The 27,003-nt window shown below is 52.6% G+C and overlaps 1 protein-coding gene across 1 annotated transcript; it reads left to right on the top strand.

Annotated features, from left to right (window-relative positions):
- Nucleotides 1-358: 358 nt before the first annotated feature.
- On the top strand, nt 359-26,652 carry LOC127576700 (peroxisome proliferator-activated receptor gamma coactivator-related protein 1-like). Its single transcript, XM_052027370.1, has 13 exons — nt 359-483; nt 8,492-8,635; nt 9,457-9,615; nt 10,358-12,866; nt 13,409-13,462; nt 14,003-14,036; nt 15,245-15,312; nt 15,948-16,680; nt 24,194-24,349; nt 24,628-24,739; nt 25,285-25,406; nt 25,660-25,811; nt 26,332-26,652. The coding sequence occupies exons 1-13, from the start codon at nt 388-390 to the stop codon at nt 26,433-26,435; spliced, it is 4,443 nt and encodes a 1,480-aa protein (XP_051883330.1). The 5' UTR covers nt 359-387; the 3' UTR covers nt 26,436-26,652.
- The last annotated feature ends 351 nt before the right edge of the window (nt 26,653-27,003 follow it).

Raw genomic sequence — 27,003 nt, 5'->3', positions numbered from 1 at the left:
TGTAGGTGGGACGGCGCCAGTGGGGCGGTGTAGGTGGGACGGTGCCAGTGGGGCTGTGTAGGTGGGACGGTGCCAGTGGGACGGCGCCGGTGGAACGGTGTAGGTGGGACGGCGCCGGTGGGACGGTGTAGGTGGGACGGCGCCAGTGGGACGGTGTAGGTGGGACGGCGCCAGTGGGACGGTGCAGAGGGGCAGAAGGACGTGGACAGACAACTCATTCTCTGTGACAGCCGAAGGGGGCGTGGCCGGGGGCGGGGCGTGAATGGCAGCCGCTTCCGCCAGTAGCAATGCGGCGTCTGCTGTGAGTGACGTGCGGTGGGCGGGACCGCCGGCAGCGGAAGCGGAAGGCAGAGGCCGGGGGAAGTGGGGCCGAGGAGTGGGCTGCAGATGGCGGCGCGGTTGGCGGCCGTGTCCCGGACCCGAGCTCGGGGCTGCGATCGGGGCCTCGGGCCGCCGGAGGCCGCCTGGGACGGCGTCCCCAGGGTGAGTGAGGGGCTGGGGCCCGCCGTGCTGACGGCCCCGCACCCCGGTCCTCCGGCGCCGGCATCGCCGGTGACACGTGTGCGGTGGTGGGGCCGGGGCTGGGCGGCGGCGGCGGGCGGGGGGCCGGGGCCGGGGGCGGGGGCCGTGGACTGGAGCCGGGGGCTGACCCCGGGCCGGGGCCTGACCCCGATGTCGGGCGGCGGCTGCTGTTGACACGTGGCTGCCCGGAGCGGACACGTGGGCGGGAAGGAGCCGGGAAGCTCGGAGGCCTCAGCCGGTGGGACGGGGACGGGGCCGGTCAGCGGGCAGTCGGTCCTCCTGTGGGGCGGGGACGCTCTCCGGCCCGTGTGCCTCTGCAGTCGCCGCCCGGGACCCCCACCTTCCCTTCACTGGTTCCCATTCACCTGCACTCGGCCCCGAACCCGTGTGTGAGAGAGGGAGAGAGCCTCCCTCCGGCACCCTGCACCAGTCCGTTCCTAATCGCCCTCCAGCTGGAAGGATTTTCCATGGATCTCTCATTCCACACCGTCGTGCCCTTTGGCTTTAGACATCTCTGTCACCGGGAAAAGTTTCTCACCAACCATCCGATCTGTGCACCTGATAATTCTGTGCACCTCTATTGGGGTCCCCTCGGCTTCCTCTGCTCCAAGGGGACCAGCCCTCGCCTGTCCAGTCTCCTCATAACCAAATGTTCCATCCATGCGACATCCTGGTTAATCTCTGGACTCTCTCCAGTGCAATCATGTCTTACTGTAGTGTGGTGACCAGAACTGCACACACTACTCCAATCAAAGTTTTATAAAGTTGTGCTGTGACATGATGCTCCTAGCTCCATGGCCTGGCTGATGAAGGCCAGCATTCTGTCTGCCTTTGTCACTTTATCTACCTGTCTTGCTGTCTTTAGGAATTCAAGGACTCGCAAACCAAGGTCCCACTGTACCTCAATGCTCCTCAGGCCCCTACCATTCTTGGTGTATGTCCTACACTTTTTCAGATGTCCCAGAATGCATCACCTTGCACTTATCAGGATTAAGTTCCATCTGCCAATGCTCCACCCAATTTACCAGCTGATCCATGAAGTTCTGTAGCCAGGACTATCCTCACCATCAACAACACGGTAGTGTAGCGGTTATTACAGCGCCAGCGATCAAGGTTTGATTCCCATCGCTGTCTGTAAGGAGTTTGTATGTTCTCCCGTGTCTGTGTGGGTTTCTGCTGGGTGCTCCGGTTTCCTCCCACATTGCAAAGACGTACGGGTAGGTTAATTTGGGTTTAAAATGGGCAGCGCTGACTTGTTGGGCCGGAAGGGCCTGTTACCACGCTGTAAATAAAAAAAAATTATTTTATGTTGTCTGCAAACTTACCATATTGTAACCAATGACCTAGGCAGGAAGGGGGATGAGGTCCTGCAAAGAGAATTTAGGGAGCTAGGCAAAAAAGTTTTAAAAAATCAGCATCACTAGGGTTGTAATGTCAGTAGTACTACCTGTGCCACATGGTAGCGAGGCAAGAAAGAAGAAGATGGTACAGATAAATGACTCGAGGGGCACTAGTATCCTTGCAGGGAAGTTTGGTAGCGAGGGTATTGTGGCAGGGAGTGGGACCAGAGTTGTAGCAAGGGGAGGCACTGAGGCGAAGGTAGGTGTTAGGACACGTAAGGCTGGAAGGGAGGGCAAGATTAATGAACACGGTGGGTCTGAAGGGCTGAAGTGTGTTTAGTGTCAAGCAGCATGGAGACAGGCCCCTTGGCCCAATTCATTCATGCCAACCAAATTGTTTATCTGGCTCACATCCCTCCAAATCTTTCCTATCCATGTTCTGTCTAAATGCCTTTTAAATGTTGTACCTGCCTCTACAGCTTCCTCTATATAGCTTGTTCCATATACCTACCACCCTCTGTGTGAAAAGGTTTCCCCTCAGGTCCCTTTTAAATCTTTCCCCTTTCACCTTAAATATATGTCCTCTTGTTTTAGACTCCCCTACCCTGGGGAAAAAGTCTGTGACCATTCACCTTGTAGTGTCATACAGCACAGAAACAGGCCCACCAGCCTAACCAGTCCTTGCTGACCAAGATGCCCAGGTAAGCTGGTCCCATTTGTCTGCATTTGACCCATATTCCTTTAAACCTTTCCTATCTATGTACCTGTCCAATATCTTCTAAATGTTGTTAATGTACCTGCCTCAACTACTTCCTCTGGCAGCTTTTTCCATATATGCAACACCTGTGTGGAAAAAGTTGCCCCTCAGGTTCCTATTAAATCTTTCCCCTCTCACCTTAAACTTTTTAGGGTTTAATAACAACATATAAGACACATATGGATAAGAGCGTGGACAGTAGGGGTTTAGAAGGATATGGGCCAAATGTGGGCAAATGGAGCTAGCTTGGTGGGCACATGGTTGGCATGGACAATTTGGGCCGAAGGGCCTATTTCCAAGGGCTGTATTACACTCACTATAGGATCTATTCCATGCAGTTCTTGAATCCCCAACCATGGGAAAAAGACTGTGCATTCAACCTATCTATGCACGTCATTTTTTTCATACACCTCTATAAAATCACCCCTCCATCTCCTATGTTTCAAGGAATAAAGTCCAACCTGCCCAACCTCTCCCTTTTACTCAATCCCTCGAGTCCTGGAAGCATCCTTGTAAATCATTTCTGCACTCTCTCCAGCTTAATGGCATCTTTTCTGTAGCAGGGTGACCAAAACTGAACACAAAACTCCCAAGTGCGGCCTCACCAACGTCTTGTACAACTGCAACTTAACATCCCAACTTCTGTACTCAACGTCCTGACTGATGAAAGCAGCATACCTAAAGCCACCTTCACTACCCTATACCTGTGACGCCACTTTCATGGAGCTATGTACTTGTACTCCTGGGTCCCTCTGTTCCCCTCATGATCTTAAATATCTCTAAGGTCACCCCTCAGTCTTCTCTGCTCCGGGGAAGAAAAAGTCCAACCTATCCAGCCTCTGCTTAGCCCTCCAGTTCCAGTAACACTCATGTGAATCCTTTCTGCACCGTTTCCAGCTTAATGACATCTATGCTTGTGTGTCCAGAACTCCAGACAATACTCCCAAGTGTGGTCTCACCAACATCTTGTACAGATGTAACCTGAAGGGATCTATTCCCAAGTTATTTGAAAGAGGCAAAAGAGGAGATTGCTGGGGCCTAGGCAGAGATCTTTGTATCCTCTTTAGCCACAGGTGAGGTCCCAGAGGACTGGAGAATAGCCTATGTTGTTCTTCTGTTTAAGGGCAGTAGAGACAAACCAGGAAATTATAGGTCAGTGAGCCTTGTATCAGTAGTAGGGAAATTATTGGAGAAGATTCTTAGGGATAGGACCTATTTGCATCTGGGAAAGTGTGCACATTAGGAATAGTCAGTATGGTTTTGTGGAGGGAAGCCATGTCTTACAAACTTGAATGAGTTTTTTGAGGAGATGACAAAGATGATTGAGGGTAGGGCAGTGGATGTTGTCTACATGGACTTCAGTAAAGCTTTCAAGTTCCCTTATGGTAGGCTGATCTACAACCTCTGTTGTTTGTGATATACGTTAATGATTTGGACGAAAATTGCAGTGGGCAAATTAATAGGTTTGCAGATGAAATTCAGCAGGGTTGTGGATAGAGTATAGAACATTGAACACTACAGCACAGTACAGGCCCTTTGGCCCACAATGTTGTGCCGACATTTTATCCTGCTCTAAGATCTATCTCACCCTTAGCCCTATCTAACCCTTAGGATAGTGAGGAAGGTTGTCAAAGGATTCATCAGTTAGATATAGACCAGTTGGAAATGTGGGCAGAGAAATGGCAGATGGAGTTTAATCTGGACAAGTGTGAGGTGTTGCACTTTGGAAGGTCAGATGTAAGGGAAAAGTGTACAGTAAATGGTAGGACTCTTAGGAGCACTGATGTACAGAGGGATCAAGTCCAAAGTTCCCTGAATGTGGCAACACAAGTAGATAGGGCGGTAAAGAAGTCGTACTTAGAATATAATAGGACAGTACAGGCCCTTCAGCCCACAATGTTGTGCCGACATTTTATCCTGTTCTAAGATCTATCTAACCCTTCCCTCCCACATAGCCCCCAATTTCTCTATCATTCATGTGTCTATCTAGGAGTCTCTTAAATGTCCCTAATGTACCTGCCCCAGAACCTCTGCCAGCAGTGCATTCCACGCACCCACCACTCTCTGTGTGCAAAAAAAAATACTTGCCTCTGACGTCCCCCTTATACCTTCCTCCAATCACCTTAAAATTATGTCCCCTTGTGTTAGCCATTGTTGCCCTGGGGAAAACGTCTCTGACTGTCCACTCGATCTATGCCTCTTATCATATTGTACACCTCTATCAAGTCACCTCTCATCCTCCTCCTCTCCAAAGAGAAAAGCCCTAGCTCACTCAACCTATCCTCATAAGACATGCTGTCCTGGTAAATATCCTCTGCAGCCTCTCAAAAGCTTCCACATCCTTCCTATAATGAGGTGACCAGAACGGAACACAATATTCCAAGTGTGGTCTAATCAGAGTTCTGTAGAGCTGCAACATCACCTCACGGCTCTTGAACTCAATATCCTGACTAATGAAGGCCAACACACCATACGCCTTCTTAACAGCCCTATTGACCTGCGCGGCAACCTTGAGGGATCAATGGACGTGGACTGCAAGATCCCTCTGTTCTTCCACACTGCAAAGAGTCTTGCCATTAACCTTGTATTCTGCCTTCAAATTCAATCTCCCGAAGTGTATCACTTCACACTTTTCCGGGCTGAACTCCACCTGTCACTTCTCAGCCCAGCTCTGCATCCTATCAATATCCTGTTGTAACATACAGCACCCTTCTACACTATCCACAATACCACCAACCTTTGTGTCATCAGCAAACTTACTAACCCACCCTTCCGCATCCTCGTCCAAGTCATTTATAAAAATCACAAAGAACAAGGTTCCCAGAATAGATCCCTGCGGAACACCACTGGTCACTGACCTCCAGGCAGAATATGCTCCATCTACCACCACCCTCTGTCTTCTATGAGTGAGCCAATTCCGAATCCACACAGCCAAGTTTCCCTGGATCCCATGCCTCCTGACTTTCTGAATGAGCCTTCCATGAGGAACCTTATCAAACGCTTAATGAAATCCATGTACACCACATCCACTGCTCTACCTTCATCAATGTGCTTTGTCACATCCTCAAAGAATTCAGTCAGGCTCGTGAGGCACGACCTGCCCCTCACAAAGCCGTGCTGACTGTCCCTAATCAGCCTATGCTTCTCTAAATGCCCATAAATCCTGTCTCTAAGAATCTTCTCCAGTAATTTACCCACCAGTGAAGTAAGACTCACTGGTCTGTAATTCCCAGGGTTATCCCTACTCCCTTTCTTAAACAAAGAATCAACATTTGCCACCCTCCAATCATCTGGCACTACTCCTGTGGCCAGTGAGGATGCAAAGATCATCACCAAAGGTGCAGCAATCTCTTCCCTCACTTCCCGTAATAACCTTGGATGTATCCCGTCCGGCCCCAGTGACTTATCTATCCTAACGCTTTTCAAGAACCTTCATCAGTCAGGGTGTTGAGTATAAAAGTTGGTAAGTCATGTTGTCACTGTATAAAACTTTGGTTAGACCTCATTTGGAGTATTGTGTACAGTTCTGGTTGCTGCATTATTGGAAGGATGTGGAGGCTTTGGAGAGGGTGCAGAAGAGGTTCACCAGGATGTTGTTTGGATTAGAAAATATTAGCTGCGAGGAGAGGTTGGACAAACTTGAACTGTTTTCTGTGGAGCATTGAAGGTTAATGGCTAACCTAATAGAGAAGTATAATAATTATGAGAGTTGTAGATAGCGTAGATAGTCTTATTCCCCAGGGTGGAAATGTCAGATTCTAGAGGGCAAGGGTTTAAGGTGAGTGGGAGAAAGTTTAAAGGAGATTTAAGAGGAAGTTTTTTTTCATACAGAGGATGGTAGGTGCCTGGAACACACTGCCAGGTGAAGTGGAGTAAGAGAGTATCAGTGAAGTAATAAACGAGTACTTTGTGTCAGTTTTCTGATGTGCCAGGGCATTTTGAGACCAAGAAGGAGATCGTGTTGGGTCTCTTCAAGAGCATTAAGGTGGATAAATCCTCAGGGCCTTATGAGATTGCTGAGGATTTGATGAAGATCCTTGTATCCTCTCTTGCCACAGGTGAGGTTCTGGAGGACTGGAGAGTAGCCAGTGTTTTTCCATTGTTTAAGAAGGGAAATGGATATAATCCAGGAAATAATGGGTGATTGATGAGGGTAGGCAAGTGAATGTTATCTACATGGAGTTTAGTAAGGCATTTGACAAGATCCCTCATGGTAGGCTGGTCAGGAAGATTAAGATGCATGGGATCCACGGTGACTTGATAGTTTGGCTTGCCCATAGAGGAGAGGGTAGTGGTGGGAGGGGTGTCATTCTGGCTGGAGGTCAGTGACCAGTGGACCTCTTGTTTGTGATTTATAAATGACTTGGACGAAAATGTAGGAGGGTCAGTTTGTAAGTTTGTGGATGACACAAAAATTGATCTTTGTGGACAGTGAAGAAGGTCGTCAAAGAGCAGGATCAGGATCAGTTACAGTTATGGGCAGAGAAATGGCAAATGCAAGGGGAAAGTGTACAGTTAATGGCAGGATCAATAGCACTGATGATAGCTCCCTGAAAGTGACCACACAAGCCAATAGGATGGTAAAGAAGGCTTATGGTATGCTTGCCTTCATTGCTAGGGGCATAGAGTGTAAGAGTCAGGAAGCTGTGGTGCAGTTGTATAAAACTTTGTTTAAGCCACATTTAGAGTACTGTATGCAGTTCTGGTCGCCCTATTACAGGAAGATGTGGGGGCTTTGGAGGGTGCAGAAGTTGTTCACCAGGACGCTGCCTGGATTAGAGGGCGTGAGATATAAGGAGAGGCTGGACAAACTTGGGTTGTTTCCTCTGGTGAGTCAGAGACTGAGGGGAGACCTGATAGAAGTTTATAAAATTATAAGAGGCATAGATAGGTTAGATAGTCAAGAGTCTTTTTCCCAGGGTCAAAATGTCTAATACTAGAGGGTATAGGTTTAAGGTGAGAGTGGGAAAGTTTAAAAAAGATTTACGAGGCACGCTTTTATACACAGATTGGTGGGGGCCTGGAATGTGCTGCCAGGGGTGGTGGTGGTGGTGGCAGATACGATAGTGGCGTTCGAGAGGCTTTTATGCTCCAATGTAAAAAAAAAGTCCCAACCTGCTCAACCTCTCTCCATAACTCAGTTCCTTGAGTCCCAGCAATATCCTTGTAAATCTCTGCACTCTTTCCAGCTTAACGGCATCTTTCCTATAGCAGGGTGACCAAAACTGAACACAATATTCCAGATGTCATACTTGTGTCTCCCAGTCATTAGTTCAAGTGTCTGGATCACTCGTCTGGTAGCTTAATCACTATCCCAGGTATCCCTGGTTAAAAACAGTTATTGGTTCAAAGGATGAAACTCAATCACTACATCACTGGTCTGTGGGTTGAGGAGAGATGACCTGGGAGAATAATCTTAACTAGGTCTGGGTTCTCTTCTGCATCACTGCCACCTGATATCCTTTAGCTTGCTGTCGAGCAGAAAATTACAGTGACACAGGTCTGCTTGTGCGAGCAACTGGTTGTAAATGTCAAAAAAAAGCGGCACAGACAAACCAGTAAATGGCGTAAAGTGGGAATGACCACTATATCCTGGGCTCTGTGTTTGGGTTCACCATGCTTCTTACCTGTGGTTTAAATGACACTGGTGCTGGGTCTGTTCCAAATACCTGTGCACTTCTTTAAAAAAAGTCTTGAGAAGCCAAAACTGCTGAACTGTTAATGGAAAGGTGAAAAACTGCAGAAGTAAAAACAGAAGTTGCTGGAAGTACCCAGCAGATGAGGCAGCATCTGTGGAGATAGAAACAGTTAGGTGATGACCTGAGCTCCATTATTGAAACTTTTCATTTTCTGTTCTCTGGATTTTCTGCAGAAAGCCTGTGGGGAGGATTATCACTCTTCCAGCCTTCCTGACCTCGCCATTGCAGGGTTGGACACCGGAGAGATTCTGGGAGCTTTCCATGGTTATGCCGATCAGACCATAATCTCCATCATTGAGGATTCATCACCAGCAGAGGTTAGCTTAATCACAAAACAATGTCCATTGGTGCCCACTGACCCAGGAATGTGACCCTGGGGCCCTCCTCTCATCCTGCCAGTTCCTGATCTACACAGGCCCTCACTGATCCCATGGTCACGTGGAAATAGTGTTCTGGATTTGCCCATAGAGGAGCGGAATCCAGTGCAGTAAACCTCCCGTAACGCAGTGTCCATTTGTTGTGATGGTCCAGCATCTGGCTGACTCATCACTACATCAGTTTGCGTACTCGTGAGTATTTGGGGTGTGGGGTGTGGGGTGTGGGCTGTGTGTGTGGCTGGGGTTGGAGTGGGAAACACTGGGGGGAAGGGGGTTCAAGGAACGTAGGGGGGTTTGCAGCCAGGGCTGGGTTGGGAGTGTGGGTTTCTGCTGGGGTGGAATGTGTCAGCGTGCACTCCCTGCCCCAGTTGATTATTTTGACAATGTGTAACCCACTGGTGCGCTGGTTCCTGCACTCTCTTGAAACTTGCTGGGTTCAGTGGAAAATGTAATCTATTGTTGTGTAATGTACAGAAAATGTGAAGTAAAAGGGTGTTGGGGACATGGGAGGAGCATTAATAGTCCAGAAAATCTGCAAGTCCAGCACCACTAGGGTGCTGAAGGTGGCAAATTATGAGTTTTACTGTAGGTGGTTTTGCATTCCCCAAGGTTTTTCGAGTTGTGTGGATCATTGTCAACTTCTTGACATCCCAGCACCTCTGTGTCTGTGGGCAAGGAAGCTTGCACGTGTCCTTGTCAACCGCATGCTTAGACTAACATGCTGACCGCGTGATGTGTTTAATAATGAACTTTGTTTGCAGAATAAATCCCCATTGGATGAGGAGAGTGAAGCAACGTTACTGACAGCCCTGACTGAGATACTAGACACCGTTGATGATGAAAATCTCTCTCCATTTGACACTCTCCCTGACACCGAGTTGTTTGCCTCGCCGAAGGATGTACATGCTGGACTGCTGGGGGTGAGAGAGCAACCTGGGACCGGGTTATTGGGGCAATAGTTCACATCAGCAGGAGGCCACTTGGTCTTTCAGGCTCGGCTTTCCATTCCGTTTAATCTTAGCTGGAGCGTCTTCTCTTTCTGTTGATTCCCATTCCCTTGATACTCTTTCATATCAGAAACATTTCTTTCTTAGAGGCTCCGTGGAACCCATCTCTTGTCCACACCAGCGATACTCTCAGTTTCCACCACCTTGTAGTTTTTCCCAGTTTCACTCCAGTGCTCTTACACTGCCTCGCTCTTGGTTCCTCGGCAAGGAAAAGTTCTGTATCCCCATATTATTGTAAAGACAGATTGGATCACCCACCAGGAATGTAAATCTGGGGGTGCTGCTCTGGGTGTACAGTAACACTTAACCCCACTGTCTTCTTGCTCTCTCATCAGTGCCAGCCTCTCCCTCCTGGTCCACGCCCACGCCTGAACCTGGGTCTGCCAGTGGGATCTGACTGATTGTGTTGGTGCCATCGTCTCCCCTGTTGGACGGGTGTTCTGGTTACACACGGTCGCTGCATCCTGGACGTGTTCCCCTCCCCTGCTTCAGGAGAGTGTGGCTGAGAATGGCCACCCCCCACCTTCCTCTTCACTGTGTGCCACACAGCCTACCTAGGCCTAACACTACTGGGCCCTTGCCCCTCCCTCGGCACCTACCACTGCCCACTCTCCCCTCCCACCCTCGGTCACCGTCTGCTTTTGTTGCCTCTTAGGTTGGGAGACACTTGTGGGCCTCGTTCCCAGATTCGGCGAAGGACCACTTTGAAGGTGTGGATGCAGCCGTTCCCCAGGGTGTCTCATGGAGTTCGGATAATCCCACTGACAGAAGCTTTGGGGCAGAGAATTTGCCGGATCCCATTGGTGACACAGTCAGTGGTGTTGGTGATGTGTCCAAACCTGCCACAGAAATCCTGGAGCTGCAGTTGGATGAACAGCTGGGTCCAGCTGGGTTGGAGGACAGTGTGACGCTTGTGCTTGGCCAGAACTTGCCGTGTGTGATCAATGTGGAGCACGTTTCACTGTGTGACCTGGTCAAGTACATTCACCCTTACTGCCTGCCCTCGGGTCCCGACACCAACTCAGCAACCGATGCCGTTGAGTTGGACGTTGAGATCGTCCAGGAGGGAAAGCTGCTGGATCTGGGAGGTCCGGCACTCTTGTGTGAGGGCCATCAGCGTCCTTCAGAGGTACGGCAGCAGGCTGCTGGCCAGGAACCTACAACGGCTGCCATTCCTGCCCCAGACGGTCTGCCTGGGACTCGGGAGACGGACGCTGCCCCAGACGGTCTGCCTGGGACTCGGGAGATGGACGCTGCCCCAGATGGTCTGCCTGGGACTCGGGAGACGGACGCTGCCCCAGACGGTCTGCCTGGGATTCGGGAGACGGACGCTGCCCCAGACGGTCTGCCTGGGACTCGGGAGACGGACGCTGCCCCAGACGGTCTGCCTGGGACTCGGGAGACGGACGCTGCCCCAGACGGTCTGCCTGGGACTCGGGAGACGGACGCTGCCCCAGACGGTCTGCCTGGGACTCGGGAGACGGACGCTGCCCCAGACGGTCTGCCTGGGACTCGGGAGACGGACGCTGCCCCAGACGGTCTGCCTGGGACTCGGGAGACGGACGCTGCCCCAGACGGTCTGCCTGGGACTCAGACAGAAACTGCCCCAGATGGTCTGCCTGGCGCACAGTTGGGACCGGATGCTGTGCCTGTAATCTCACCACCACAGCAGGAGAACCCAGCGGCTCCGGTGAGGAAGAGGGGACGGCCGAGGAAAACGGCAAAACCTGAGGAGCCGGCAGCAGTGAGAGTGCAGCCAGAACGTGCCCAGGCTCCGGTTACACGCTCCAGTCTGCGGAAACAGCTGTGTGAGAGAGAGGGCCCGGCACAGCAGCATGTGGGGGCTGTGGGACCAGACACCAGGGCGAGGCTGAGCAGAGGCAGGGCTGCAGCTCGAGGGCGCGGCAGGCAAGGGGTGGCGGTGAGGAGGAGAGCGCCGAGCCCACAGAGCCAGGTGTGTGCTGAGGCTGGGTCCAGCCCTGCCCCCACTGGAGCGATGAACGGGGCAGAGGGCGAGGCTGTGTGCCCCCGTCCTGGGCCACGGGGGGTGACAGGCGGCCAGGAAGGAGCAACAGCTTCAGCCGATAGTCCTGACACCCCTCCGGCCTCCCCTCCTGGCCCTCCCCCCTCTGCCCCCAGGACCGCCCCTGCCCCCGGGGCCGCCCCTCCCCCCTCTGCCCCTGCCCCCGGGGCCGCCCCTCCCCCCTCTGCCCCTGCCCCCGGGGCCGCCTCTGCCCACACCACCCCCGGGGCCGCCCCTGCCCCCAGTGTTGCCCCTGCCCCCGGGGCTACCCTTCCTTGCCCCCCCAGCAGTGAGCCCCGGTTGCGCCCCATCAGCCTGGAACAGTACCGGCAGCGCCTGCAGCAGAGGCAGCGAGCGGTGGGGTCTTCAGCCCCCCAGGACGCCCACCCGGTGCTGGGCCCCACCCCCAGTGCCTGGCCCGTTGTCCCCCTGGCCTCCATCGTCCAGGGCGAACTCAGCGTCCTGCCACTGGACAGCCTGGTCTGTGCCACTGACTCTGCTCTCCCCGCGAGGCAGGGCCCTCGGCACAGGGGCCGACCACTATCCCACACCCACCCCACCCCCAACTGGGCTCTGCCGCACACACACAGCCTGCCCCCAGTGCCCAGCACCGTCTCAGCCCAGCCTCCCACATCTGCCTTACCATCGACCCAGGCCCCTGCTCCAGCCTGGGCCCAGGTGCCCCCTGCCCCGGCATCCCTGGCCCAGACTCCTGGCCGAGCCCAGACGTTCCCAGCCCAGGCGCCCCCGGCCCGGCCCCCTGGTCGGGCCCAGGCACCCTCACTGGAACCTGCTGTAGGCCTCATGCGACCGATTCCTGTTGAGGGACCCGCTCATCACCCTGAGGTGGTCTGTGCCCAGACCCCATCCCGGAGCCCACCCAACCCAGCCCCTCTGCCCAGGGCCAGCACTGCTCTAGGACCAGCCGTCCCAGCCCCAGCTGCCGCCATGGAGGGCAGTGTGAACACACAGAGCAACATGTCACTGGATGAACCAGCACACAGAGGGTGTGTCCCGGTGGGTCCACCGCAGGTGTGGCCCCAACCCACAGCAGCGCAGCAGCAGTGCAGCCGGATGGGCTGTGCGGAGGAGGAGGGCAGACAGAGCAGGACCAGCCCCACCGTGCAGGACAGCGCTAAAGGTGAGTTTGCTGATGGTGAACGAGGGGGTTGAGAAGGTGGAGTCTCTACCACCACTGTTCTGCCACCGTTTGCCTGGGAAATCCCGGCCCACACCTTGGTGGTGCAGCCTTTACCTGACCTCTGTCGTCAGGCTATTGAATTGCTGCAGGCATCACTGTTGGGCCCAGTGCCGATTTGCAGTTGAAGGCTATTGGGCGGTGATTAGAGGCAGGTCCCCACCTCTGCTGGTGTTCTGCTCCACAGCACACCTACCGCAGCCTGCCTCAGCCTTCCCCGTCTGCCCCAACTGCCTGCTCCTGTTTACTGAGGGAGGGGATTCAGCCATGGATGGGACGGGGTGGGGGCCGTGGGGGTGGGTGAATTTGGAAATGACACTCCGGGTGGGAGTTGTTCCAGGGGAGATGATGGGGTAGAATTCTGGGGTTGGGCGGGGGGTTGTCTGCAGGTGTATGGGGAGGGGTGATTCTGGCTGCTGATGGGGGTTTTGGTGAAGGGGGGGTTGGGAGAGATTCGGAAAGTCACTGATGGTCTCTCCCTCCAGGTATCGAGGCGACAGACCTGATGAGTTTGTTGGAACAGTTTGAAGTGACAGAGGGTAAAGTGGCTTTCGGTTTCCTTTGTGGGCAGAGGGGGAGAGATGGGTCACGGGGAGGGGGAGAGGTGGGGTGGGGGGAGGGGGAGAGGTGGGGGAGAGGGAGAGATGGGTCAGGGGTGGGGGTGGGGTGGGTGGGGGGAGGGGGGATCAGGGCAAGGCCTGGGTTGGGGGTTGGGACCGGGTGGGGGTGGGATCTGGGTTCTGGCAGTGGGTGGGGGTGAGTGGTTTTGGTCTGGTGGGGGTAGGAGTGAGGTGGGGTTGGATGGTGGGGTCTGGGATGGGGGTGGGGTGAGGGTCTGGCAGTGGGTGGGTTGGGGGTGGGTTATGGGGGTGTGGTCTGGCAGTGGGTGGGGTCTGGGGTGGGGGGTGGTCTGGCATTGGGTGGGTTGGGGGTGGGGTCTGGTGGTGGGAGTGGGGGGTGGGGTTGGGGTCTGGCGGTGGGTGGGTTGAGGGGTGGGGGAAGTAGCAGAGCGAAGAGGGCCAGCAGCTGGTGTCTGTAGCAGGGGACTGACAGGCCTAATGTGTGTGTTTCTGTTCTAGTGAAAGACGAGCCATCCCCTGGAGGCAGCAGTGGGTGAGTTCGAAGGTGCTGTGCTGGGATCCCGGGATTGTGGGAGTTGGTGACCTGTGGCGGGTGTGAACACTGGTGGCCTGGTTTGAAGTGGGGCTGGGAAGTCGCTGCCTTGACAATGTGATCTGGCTAAATTACAACTGACAATTGGAAATGTTTACTTGTAATTTAGATCATGAACAGGCGACGTGTTGTCAGGGGCTGGTGGTGGTGATGAATTACCAACGCCTCAGGATTGATGAGCTGGAGGGTGAGCTTCGAGCTGTGTTTGGCGGTGAGGGGGGTGGGTGTTGGGTGGCAGTGAGGAAATGACCCAGGCACTTTACACCCGTAGCTGCCACACCCTGTGGGTTGATCTGATCAGAGGTCATTGACCGGAAGGTGTGGCTGTGAGAAGCTAGAGGTGGTGTTGGAAGGGTCTTACCCCCAGAAATCTCCAGGTATGAGGTTCTTGTGGCCTCTGTAAGTGATAAGTCAGTATTAATTACTCCAATAGGATCCTCTGGGGAAGTGATTTGGAGGGCTAGGGATTACGGGTAAATATAGAAGGAAATCTCCAGTCCAGTAGGCAGAGCAGATTTGGGTATCATAAGGTACATGTAGGGATGTGAGGCTAAGTGGCATCTATTGTAACTTAGGGAGTCTGACCAGTGAGGCAGAACTGAGAGTGTCAGTCAGCATGGGCAGTGTGATCGTGTTGCTACTGCAGAGGTATGGTTGATAGGCAGGACTGGCAACTTGGCATTCCTGGGTACAGAATCTCCCACTGTGACTGGGGGTGGGGAGGCAGGATGTAAAAGAGGGGGTGCATTACAATATTGAGTCCGTTACTGCAGTAAGAGGCATGTGGGTGGGACTGGGGAATAGAGGGGGCCATGGCTTTGGTCGGGTCATTCTGTGAGCCAGTGGATAGAGGAGAGATGTGGAACCGATGCATCAGGGTCTGTTTCTACAGTGTGAACTGGAGTCGCTTTAGTCTAAAAGGCACGGAGGGGGTGGGATCCAAAGGTGCATCCAGGAGAGAGCAAAGGGGGAGGGTTTGAGGAGGGGTCAGTGATTTGCTGACGGGAGTTGTTGAGGGGTCGGTGACCCGGTGACGGGGGTCAGAGAGGGGTCAGTAACCCAGTGACGGGGCTCGGCAATCCGGGGGTTGGGGAGGGGTCGTGACCCAGGGGACGGGGACAGGCTGATCTCTGATTCTCCATCTTTAGGACAGAGTTGCCGGAGGGGAGGCGGTTTCTGGATCAGGTGTTCGGGGCAGAATTGGCGAGTACCGCTGGTGAGCGCACAGTCCCCATTGGTGGGGAGGGGGGGGGTGTTGACAGTTGAGGGGTGGGGATGAGGGGAGGTGAGGAGCTGGTGGGTGGGGTGGGATGAGTAGAATGGGGTGGGGGCAGGACCTGCTCTGGGGTTAGGGGAGGGGGCGGGGCTTGTGGGCAGGGAGGGGTGGTCTGGCCCTGGGGCTGAGGTAAGGGGTGAACCCTAACCCTAAGGATCTGTCCCCAGGGAGGGGCCGAGGTGCTCTGGCTGACTGTGGGTCAGTGGGGATATTACTGAGGGCCTGGGATAACTTCCTCTCACTCGTGTGGCTGAGGTGGTGGGGGGAGGTCCCCCTGGGGCGGTGGGGAGCGGGTTCCTGGGCTGGGAGGTCTTGTCGGGGGAGGTGGGGGTCTTGTGTCAGGGTGGGAGGGGTCCTGCTGGGGAGGTCCCGTCGGTGTGGGCAGTGGTCCTGTCAGGGGGGGTGGGGGGTCCTGTGTTGGGGTGGGAGGGGCTATGTTGGGGAGGTCCTGTCAGCGGGGGTGGGGGGGAGTGGTGGGGGGAGTTGCTGTCAGCTTGATGGGAGTGGGTGGAGCGTGGGGGCTGCAGACAGTCCGTCCTGGGATACTTCTGCTGACGACCTGTGTCTGTTTGCAGGTCTGACACCACCGGCCACCCCCCCTCACCAACACTGGAAGTCGCTGTCCCCAGCCTGTCGCCAGCACTTGGTTGGTGCTGAGCCTTGCCCCATCTCCCCACAGCGGACGGCCAGGTTCACTGAAGCCAGGCCTTTGGTGCAGAACAAGCGGACCAAGTGTGTGGGAGCGCCGAGTCCGCAGCCCGTGCCGACTCCCCCACCTGCCTTCGGTGACCACGAGTATTGTTTGCCCAGTGTGCCCACCAGCCAGACTCTGCCGCACAGGATGATTCCACTGCCCACTGCCAGGCCGCATGTGGCCTGTCGCTGGAACGTGAAGCGCCAGCCGAGTATCACCATCAAACCCATCACCTTGTTGAATCATCGATCTGCAAAGACCCCGTGCCAGGTCCTGGCAGCTGAGGTGCAGAAACAAGGAGGAAGTCCGTGGGATGGGCAGGGATTGACGGGTGACGTCGTACTCTCTGGCGAGGACCCTCGGACTTGTTCCCAGGCACCAGACAGGGGACACATCAGCTGCGGAAGCTCAGACCCGGAGGAAGGTACCCGGGTGACCCCATCCCCCTGTGGGAGCGGAGAGCACGGAGGGAAGGACCCCTCAGATTCTCCACAGCACTGTGCAAGGACTCGCACCTCCCCGTGCTACAGGCGACAGTACTCCAGCGCCTCCAGCTCAGGCTCCACCTCCCGCTCCCGCTCCCGGTCCCAGTCCCCTGCCCAGAAGAGGAGACGGTAAGGCTTTGATGAGAAACCTCCTTTAAATTATTAACAATAACTGGTAGAAGAAGACCGAACCTTTAGATGTGTTAGTTTAATCTTGTGTGCGATCGGGTGCACGTCACCGGTGCATGCGTGTGGGGGCGTGCGCATCGCTGGTGCAGAGTGATGCCAAGCACTCCAGAGCATTCTCGTAGACAGCATGGAAATAGGCCCTTCGGCCAATTGGGTCCGTGCGGGCCTCAAACCACCCACTTGCACCAATCCTACATTAATCCCATTTTCTATTCCCACACATTCCCGTCAACACCCCCAGATTCTACACCTCACCTACACACTGGGGTAAATTACAGCAGCCAATTAACCCACCAACTGCACATCTGTGGGACGTGGGAGGAAACGAGAGCACCCAGGTTACAGGGAATATGTGCAACATCCACACAGACGGTGCCAGGGTCAGGATCAAACCCGGGTCCCTGCTGCTGCCATAGAACACAGAACAGTACAGCACAGGAACAGGCCCTTCGGCCCACAATGTTGTGCTGAACCAATTACATTAGTAATGAAATGCCCAGCTAAACTAATCCCTTCTGCCTACACAATGTCCACATCCTATCATTTCCGCACATCCACGTGCCTGTCTGACAGCCTCTTGAATGCCCCTATTGTATCTGCCTCCACCACCACCCCAGGCAGCACATTCCAGGCATGCACCGCTCTCTGTGTAAAAAAAAACTTGCCCCACACATCTCATTTGAACTTAACCCCTCTCACCTTAAACACGTCCTCTGGTATTAGATATTTCGACCCTGGGGAAGAGATACTGGCTGTCTTCTCTATCTATGCCTCTCTTAATCTTATAAACCTCTGTCAAATCTCCCCTCAGCCTTCGCTGCTCCAGAGAGAACCACCCAAGTTTGTCCAACCTCTCCTCATAGCTCATGCCCTCTAATCCAGGCAGCATCCTGGTAAACCTCTGCTGCACCCTCTCCAAAGCCTCAACGTCCTTCCTGTAATGGGACGACCAGAACTGAATGCAATACTCCAGATGCAGCCTAACTAAAGTTTTATAAAACTGCAGCATAACTTCCTAACTCTTGAACTCAGTGCCTCGACTAATGAAGGCAAGCATGCCATATGCCTTCTTTGCCACCCTATCAACCTGTGTAGCCACCTTCAGGGAGCTATGAACTCGGACCCCAAGATCCCTCTGCTCATCAACACTGTTAAGGGTCCTGCTATTTAGTGTTCTGCAACTTACATTTGATCTCCCAAGGTGCAACACTTCACATCTGGCCAGGTTGAACTCCACCCGCCATCTCTCTGCCCATATCTGCAACTGATCTGTATCCCACTGTATCCTTTGCCAGTCTTCTACACTATCCACAACACCACCAATCTTCGTATCATCTGCAAACTTACTAAACCCACCCATCTACATTTTCATCCAGGTCATTTATATACATCACAAACAGCAGAGGTCCCAGTACAGATCCCCGAGGAACACCACTAGTCACAGACCTCCAGCTAGAATAAGTCCCATTGACCACTACCCTCTTGTCTTCTACGGGCAAACCAGTTCTTAATCCAAATGACCAATTCACCTTGGATCCCATGCATCTTAATCTTCTGGGTGAGTCTCCCATGAGAGACCTTGTCAACCACCTTAATAAATCCATGTAGACAACATCCACAGCTCTTCCTTCATCAATCACCCTCGTCAAAAAACTCAATCAAGTTAGTAGGGCACGACTTGCCCCACACAAAGCCAGCTGACTGTCCCTAATTAGGCCATGGTTTTCTATGGTTTTCCAAATGCTCATTAATCCTATCCCTAAGAATCCTCTCCAGTAACTTTCCCTACCAGACATGAGGTCTATAGTTACCAGGATTATCCCTGTTTCCCTTGAATAATGGGATAACATTAGCTACTCGCCAGTCCTCCAGGACCTCTTTCTCTGGACAATCCTGCTTTGTTAAAGTGACAGTCACGTCATACAAGCAAGGTGGCCAAGATAGACACTGGATCAGGCAACAAGCATCCAAAACAGTAGAGGAAGGATGTGGTTGTGCTAGGGGAGATCAGAGGAGATTCACCAGGGTGTTGTCAGGATTGGGCTTTAATTGTGAGGAGAGATTGGATTGACTGGGTTTGATTTCACTGGAGTGAGTGAGGCTGAAGAGTAACCTGAGAGAGGTTTATAAAATTAGAGGAGGCATAGATAGGGTAGATAGCGTCTTTTCCCCATGGTAGGTGGACCAGAAACAAGAGGGTGTAGGTTTAAGTTGGGAGGAAGGAGTTTTAAAGTGGATCTGAGGGGAAAGGTTTTACACATGAGGATGGTTGATATCTGGAACTCGCTGCCAGAGGAGGTGGTACAATCACTATGTTTAACCGACATTTAGAGAGATACTTAAATAGGCAAGGCACAAAGAATATCGTCCTCTTGTGGGCAAATGGGATTGGTGTAGTTGAGTGAAATGGTCAGTATGGATGTGGTGGGCCGAAGGGCCTGTTTCTGTGCTGTACCACTGTGACTGACAACAGAGCTCCCCTGACCCCAGCCTACTGCACATCCAGCACATCTTTCTTCGTCGTTTCCGCCACCATCAGCCACCTCTTCACCTTCCCACCCCTTCCTGCTTTCCACAGGGACCAGTCTCTCCATTACTCATTCCCCCCTCCCCAAGGACTTCCCGCTGCGTGTGGGAACACCTGGTGTAGCACCTGTCCCTACACCACCTCCATCCAGGGACCTAAACAGCTCTTCCAGTTGAGGCAACGATTCACCTTGTCTACATCCGGTGCTCTGGATGTGACCTCAACATCACTGAGACCAAACACAGACCTGGTGACCACTGCTGAGCACCTGTGTTCTGTTTTCCCTGGCTGTCTGGAGCTCCCAGTTCCCAGCCATTTTAATTCTCCTCCCTGTTCCCACACCAACATGTCTGTCCTCGGCCTCCTCAAACAGTGGAACAGCGCCTCACATTCTGTCTGTGGTCTACAACCCAACAGCATGAGCACTGAATTCTCCACTTCCCGGTAACCTGCTCACCGCCCCATCCCTTTTCTCTCTCCTCCTGATCTACCCACGTCCACTCACACACCCTTCTTTCCAAGCCACACTGCCTCCCCATCCCATTCCCCAGCCCTCCATCTGTCCATCACCCACACGCTCCTCCCACTGCGTCCCCTCCCCCACTGTTCCCAGCTGCCCTCCCCACCTCCCTCCCTTGTTTCCATGCTCCACCTTTCTGTCCTAATGGACTCCATCATATTCACCCCTTTGTTGCCTCCACCTATCCCCGCCCAGCCTCTGTCACCATCCCTCCTCCATCTACCTCACCTGGATCCCATTGCCTGCCCCCACGTGACTGCCACATGTCACTAGTCCGGAGATTCCACCCACTACGTTCGTGCTTTGGCATCGCAGCCTATGGATGGCAGGACCTCGGCGACTGCCAACAGTGCCAGCAACCCATGGTACTTCACCTCTGAGCCTTCTACCTCAGAAGCCGATCAGCTCCTTGCTCCCTCCCTGAGGTACGAGTGAAGCTTTTTTTGGCTTCAGGAGAGAATGGGAACATGGGAATGAGATGGAGGATCAGCCATCTTCATGTTAAATGTAGAGTGGGTGGAAGGACATACTGTTTCTCAATGCACTGACCCCACTGACCTGACATCCTCATGTAACAGAAACCCATCCATTTCAGCTGCCAACCCACGAGTGACTCACAGAATTGGAACCTGCTGCTTGACTCCCTGGTGAAGGGTTTGTTTGCAGTATGACCTTCTAAACTTGGGAATCTGCATCCTGAAGCACTTCTAACCCTTGTCTTTGTCACATGGCTCTCTCCATCCACTCAGGCACAGTTTATCTCTGAGGAATGGCCCCTAGGTTGACGAGTCTCCCTATTAGCTTTGACTGTTCTCTGCAACAGCAGCTTTGCTGAGTTTGGTATAATATTGACAAATACCTGACCTAGATCAGGTCTCAACTTCATTGGTGAGAGAGCGCTTACTCTGAGGGAGTGACAAGGGGCTACTCCTCAGTGCAGCCGTTTTCAGCCAGAATTTCTGGATGACCTGTGCCCACTCTGGAGCTCCTGTTGATGACAGAAACCAGTCTTTGCACAGTTGAACTCACTCCTATGATGCCAAGATATGGCTGAGAACATTGGATCCAGGAAAGGTTGTGGAACAGAGATCCCCGCGAAGTAGTGGTTCCCCAGAGTGAGCACGCCTCGAGGCAGGTTGTCCAGAGCTGTAAACCACCTGAACCTGCCTGACTCTGAAATCTTGCGCAGGTTTGTGTAGTCCATAAAGCAGGAAAAATCTAATCCCACTAATTATCACATCAGGTCTACACTGTTATCAGTTCAGTGTTTAGAGGTGTCGTCAATGGTCTGTCCTGGAATAGTCCATCGATGACTTCGCTGTTTGGATTCAGAATCGTTTTGCTCATAGAAGACAAGGCTAGTGGTTGATGGGACTTATTCTGGCTGGAGGTCTGTGACTAGTGGTTTTCCTCAGGGATCCATACTGGGACCTCTGCTGTTTGTGATGTATATCAATGACCTGGATGTAAATGTAGATGGATGGGTTAGTAAATTAGCAGATGATACAAAGATCGGTGGTGTTGTGGATAGCGTAAAGGATTGCCAAAGGATACAGCGGGATATAGATCATTTGCAGATATGAGTAGAGAAATGGCAGATGGCGTTTAATCCAGCCAAATGTGAAGTGTTGCACTTTGAGAGATCAAATGTAAAGGGACAGTACATTGTTAATGTCAGGACCCTTAACAGTGTTGATGAGCAGAGGGATCTTGAGGTCCAAGTCCATAGCTCCCTGAAAGTGAGAGTGTACATAGAACATAACAGCACAGCAATGTTGTGCCGACATATTGTCCAGCTCTAAGATCTATCAAACCCTTCCCTCCCACATAGCCCCCCATTTTTCTATCATTCATGTGTCTATCTAAGAGTCTCTTAAATGTCCCTAATGTATCTGCCCCCATAACCTCTGCCGGCAGTGCGTTCCACACACCCACAACTCTCCTTGTAAAAAAAAGAACGAACAACTTACCCCTGACATCCCCCTTATACCTTCCTCCAAACACCATAAAATTATGCCCCCTTGTGTTAGCCATTGTTGCACTGGGAAAAAGTCTCTGACTGTCCACTCGATCTATGCCTCATCATCTTGTACACCTCTATCAAGTCACCTCTCATCCTCCTCCTCTCCAAAGAGAAAAGCCCAAGCTCGCTCAACCCATCCTCATGAGACATGTTCTCCAATCCAGGCAGCATCCTGGTAAATCTCCTCTGTACCCTCTCTAAAGCTTCCACATCCTTCCTATAATGAGGCGACCAGAACTGAACACAATACTCCAAGTGTGGTCTAACCAGAGTTCTATAGAGCTGCAACATTACCTCGCGGCTCTTGAACTCAATCCCCCAACTAATGAAGACCAATTTCTCAACAACCCTATCAACCTTGAGGAATCTATGGATGTGGACCCCAAGATCCCTCTCTTCCTCCACACTGCTAAGAGTCCTGCCATTAACCTTGTATTCTGCCTTCAAATTCGATCTTCCAAAGTGAATCACTTCACACTTTCCAGGTTGAACTCCATCTGCCACTTCTCAGCCCAGCTCTGGCCTATCAATGTCCTGTTGTAACCTACAGCAACCTTCTACACTATCCACAACACTACCAACCTTTGTGTCATCAGCAAACTTACTAACCCACCCTTCCACATCCTCATCCAAGTCATTTCTAAAAATCACAAAGAGCAGGGGTCCCAGAACAGATGCCTCTGGAACACCACTGGTCACCAACCTCCAGGCAGAATATGCTCCAACTACCACCACCCTCTGTCTTCTGTGGGTGAGCCAATTCTGAATCCACACAGCCGGGTTTCCCAGGAACCCATGCCTCCTGATTTCCTGAATAAGCCTTCCATGAGGAGCCTTATCAAACGCCTTACTAAGATCCATGTACACCACATCCACTGCTCTGCCTTCATCAATGTGCTTTGTCACATCCTCAAAGAATTCAATCAGGGTTGTGAGGCACAACCTGCCCCTCTCAAAGCTGTGCTGACTGTCCTTAAACAGCCTATGCTTCTCTAAATGCCCATAAATCCTGTCTCTAAGAATCTTCTCCAGTAATTTGCCCACCACTGAAGTAAGACTCACTGGTCTGTAATTCCCAGGGTTATCCCTATTCCCTTCTTAAACAAAGGAACAACATTTGCCACCCTCCAATCATCTGGCACTACTGCTGTGGCCAGTGAGGATGCAAAGATCGTCACCAAAGGTGCAGCAATCTCTTCCCTTGCTTCCTGTAATAACCTTGGATATATCCCATCCGGCCCCGGTGACTTATCTATCCTAATGTTTTCCAGAAGTTTCAGCATATCCTCTTTCCTGACATCGACATGCCCTAGCATATCAGCCTGTCAGACACCATCCTCACAAACCACAAGGTCTAAGGTCAAGGTGTAGATAGGTAGTAAAGCAGGTGTATGGCATGCTTGCCTTCATTAGTCGAGGCACTGAGTCCAGGGGTTATGCTGCAGCTTTATAAAACTCTAGTTAGGCTGCATCTGGAGTATTGCATTCAGTTCTGGTCAACCCATGATGGAAGGATGTGGGGGTTTTGGAGAGGGTGCAGAAGAGGTTCACCTGTCTGGATTAGAGGGCATGTGCTATGAGGAGAAGTTGGATAAACTTGGGTTGTTTTCTCTGGAGCGGCAGAGGCTGAGGGGAGACCTGATGGAGGTTTATTGGATTATGAGAGGCATAGATAGGCAGTCAGTATCTTTTCCCCAGGGTCAAAATGTCTGCTACTCGAGGGCATGTATTTAAAGTGAGAGTGGGTAAGTTCAAAGGAGATGTGCAAGAGTGGTGGGTGCCTGGAACGTGCTGCCAGGGTTGGTGGTGGAGGCAGATACGATAGAGGCGTTTAAGAGTCTCTTAGGCACATGAATGTGCAGAGAATAGAGGGATATGGACATTGTGTAGACAGAACGGATTAGTTCGGTATAACATTGTGGGCCGAAGGGCCTGCTCTGTGCTGTACTGTTTGATGTTCTACACCATACACCATTAACCTGCTGAGGGAGGTGCGGTTTCAGGTTGGTAGGACCAGTGCCCCAAGCACAGGCCAAAGAGCTGAACTCCAGAGGTGGGCTGAGAGTGAATGCCTTCCACGTCAAGGCAGCATTTGGCCAAGTGTGGCATCGGAGCCCTGGTAAAGCTGAATCCAAAGGACATTGTGGGAAATAGTCCAACAGTCAACCTCAGAGAACAGTCCAATTGCATTGTTGCTGTCTGCGAATGTCTGTAATGTTTCCTACAACAGTGAGAGCACTGCTAGAACCTTCTCTGGGAGGTGGTGGGAGTGCTGTGAAACATGCAGTGTCCTGTAACACGGCCTGGTCACCTGGGGATTGTGATTGGTGGGGTGTGACAGAAGGTGCTTGTGTTTGCCATTAACCACACTCTCTGGGAATAGGTACTACAGGAGACGGTCGCGACACTCCCGACACAGTTCACGATCAGATTCCAGGTCCAGCTCACGATCCAGGTCCTATTCCAGATCCAATTCACGATCCACATCTAGATCCAGGTCAAGATCTAGGTCTCCACAGAGGTGCAGTGTCCGGATGAGGTAAGGAGTGTACGGGTGCAGAGGGGGCTGTGGGGTGGGCTTGTGTGGGGCCCACTGGGTGCAGTTGTGTTGGGATGGGTCTCCTCTGGCTGGAATACCATTTTGGAGTGCATGTGGCAGGCCTGGATCGATGGCAGTCTCAGATTCCCAGCCAGGTCAGTGGGCTCCCAGGTTGGAAGGGTTTAGTTGCCAAGGTTTGCTGAGGAAGGTTGCAGGACTCTGGCAGTGATGTGTTGCAGTTACTGTGGGGTGAATTCTAACCATTGCTGCTCCTGTAGTTACTTCACAGATGAGTTTGATCCATATGATGTGGGGCCAAGACACAGATATCGATATTCAAGGCGGGAAGCTCACGAACACAAGATCAGCCGGAGGAGAGAGCTCGCCATCGTAAGCACAGTGCTGCCAGCTCAGGGGCCCCGCTTTGTGGTGACGGTTCCCATCTCATGGGCTCCTCGCTCTTGAGGCTCAGTGCATTGGGATGATGGTCTGAAGCTCGATGCTGAGGGGATCAAGGGGGGATCTGGAACGGTTGGTGGGTGGGTGGGTGCACAGACTCAGACTCGTCCAGTTAAAGTGGAGATGAGAAGGGATTTCTTTCTTTGGGTTGGTGAATCTTTGAAGTTCTCTGAACACGGAGCTGAGGAGGTGGAGTGACTGAATATACTGAAAACCAGCACCGGGGGGGTGGGGGGGGAGTTGGGGGGTCACGGGGACAGGGTGGGAGAGTGGAGCAGCTGTGATTTTACGGGTTGGTGAGTAAGTTGAGGACCCTTAATGCCAACTTGCTGCCCTCCTTGTGTCCTGGGAGTCTGCATGGCTTGGGCGGGGATGAATTCTCAGCGCACCAGCAGCAGGGCCGACCAGGTGTGGGCCGTGTCTGTGGGTTAGTCACAGCTGGGAATTCCAGTCACTCCAGATATCTTTGCCGACAGGAGGAGCGGCGAGTTGTTTATGTGGGAAAAATCCGGAATGGAATGATGCGTGAGGAACTCCGGAGACGGTTCGAGGTGTTTGGAGAAATTGAGGATTGCAATATTTACTTTAGAACTCAAGGGTAAGAACGTAATCTGAGGATTGTAAAGGGGCTCTTCATCCCTCCCCCCCTCACCTCCCCACCTGTCGTCCCCTCACCCCTTCCCTCCCTCCCCCTCCACCCATTGTCCCTCACCCCCCCCACCACCATCCCTTCCCTCCCAGCTATCGTCCCTCCCCTCCTGCTCACTCCCCCTACACACAGTGTTTTGCTGCTCAGTCGGCGTTGCTTCTCTCAGTCTGAGCCATTTGTAACTGGAGCCGGTTTGTTTCAGGGACAACTATGGGTTTGTCACCTACCGCTACACCTGCGACGCGTTTGCTGCCATTGAGAACGGTCAGACCTTGCGCCGGCCTGATGAATTGCCCTTTGACCTGTGCTTCGGTGGCCGGCGACAGTTTTGTAAAACCAATTATGCTGACTTGGGTGAGTTAAAAAGGAACTTCTGGTGTGTTAGAACAACACACTCACTGTTGAGAAGGTGATGTTTTTGGTGGTGATTCAGTGATCCCTCCCAGCCACACCACTGCTGCCTCTCAGCAGTTCCAGGGGTGACCAGTTTGGGTTGGAACACCACTCTAGTGCAGGACTCCCCTGACAATGCCCCTCCTGAGATTCTGCTGCCCTCTGGTAACTTGTTCAAATATATCCTCAGGTTTGCTTGTTCTTCTTGCTTCCTGGGCAGCTTCCTTCCATTCTTCCCACCCCCTCCTCTTCCCCCCCCCCCCCCCCCCCCCCACCCCTTGAAGGTCCATGTGAAATTAGTGATGGAGAGTCCAAAATGATGCCAGACACAGTCCTGAGCCCCTTTGCCTCGGGATATCTTTGGCTCTTCCCCTGCCCCATCCAGCCATCTCTGCACCTGGTACTCTGCCCCCTGCCCTCCCACCCACCTCTGGGCGGTTCTGTGTGTTTTTCACCTGTAACTGTTGCGTTTTCTTTCCAGATTCCAGTCACAGTGACATCAGCTCCTATTCAAGCAAAAGCAAGTTTGACTCTTTAGACTTTGACACTTTACTAAAACAGGCCAAACGAAGTCTGCGCAGGTGACAGCAGTGCCCGTTGCGGGAAAGGAGGAGTGGTAGGGGCTGACAGTCCAGAACTGCAACCCCTTCCGATTCATGCTGCTACTGATTGAGATTTATATAAACTCGGGGCTGCCATGTTGCTCCAGATGGTAACTTCAGCGGGGATTTGGACAGATGCGCATCGAGTCAGGAAAAAAGAAACCCACTTTAAAAAAAATAAAATATCACATGAATAATAATTGCTGTTGCTTGTTGTGATTGGGCCCATGACTGGGGGTGAGGGAGAGAAAGGTGGGGACAGGATGGAGTAGGGAGCAACGGTTGACTGAGCTTGGTCTTGATGGTCCTGCAGAGACCCAGTAATGAAGTGATCGCTGATGGTTGGGAGTTAACTTCTGTTCAGATCTCCCAAAATAAAGTCAAAGTTGAGTTTATTGTCATATGCACAGGTCCATGCATGCACAGGTGCAAACATAAACTTACTTGCAGCAGCATCACAGGCACATAGCATTCACAAGAAAAACATAATTAAACAAATTAAATGCAACTTTTATAAGGGAGAACAATTAGTTTTAACCAGTGGGCGCTGC

The sequence above is a fragment of the Pristis pectinata genome, chromosome 12 (assembly GCF_009764475.1).
Source record: "Pristis pectinata isolate sPriPec2 chromosome 12, sPriPec2.1.pri, whole genome shotgun sequence".
Taxonomy (NCBI): Eukaryota; Metazoa; Chordata; class Chondrichthyes; order Rhinopristiformes; family Pristidae; genus Pristis; species Pristis pectinata.
Note: the sequence above shows the minus strand (reverse complement) of the source record. Positions and strands in the feature narration are given on the sequence as shown.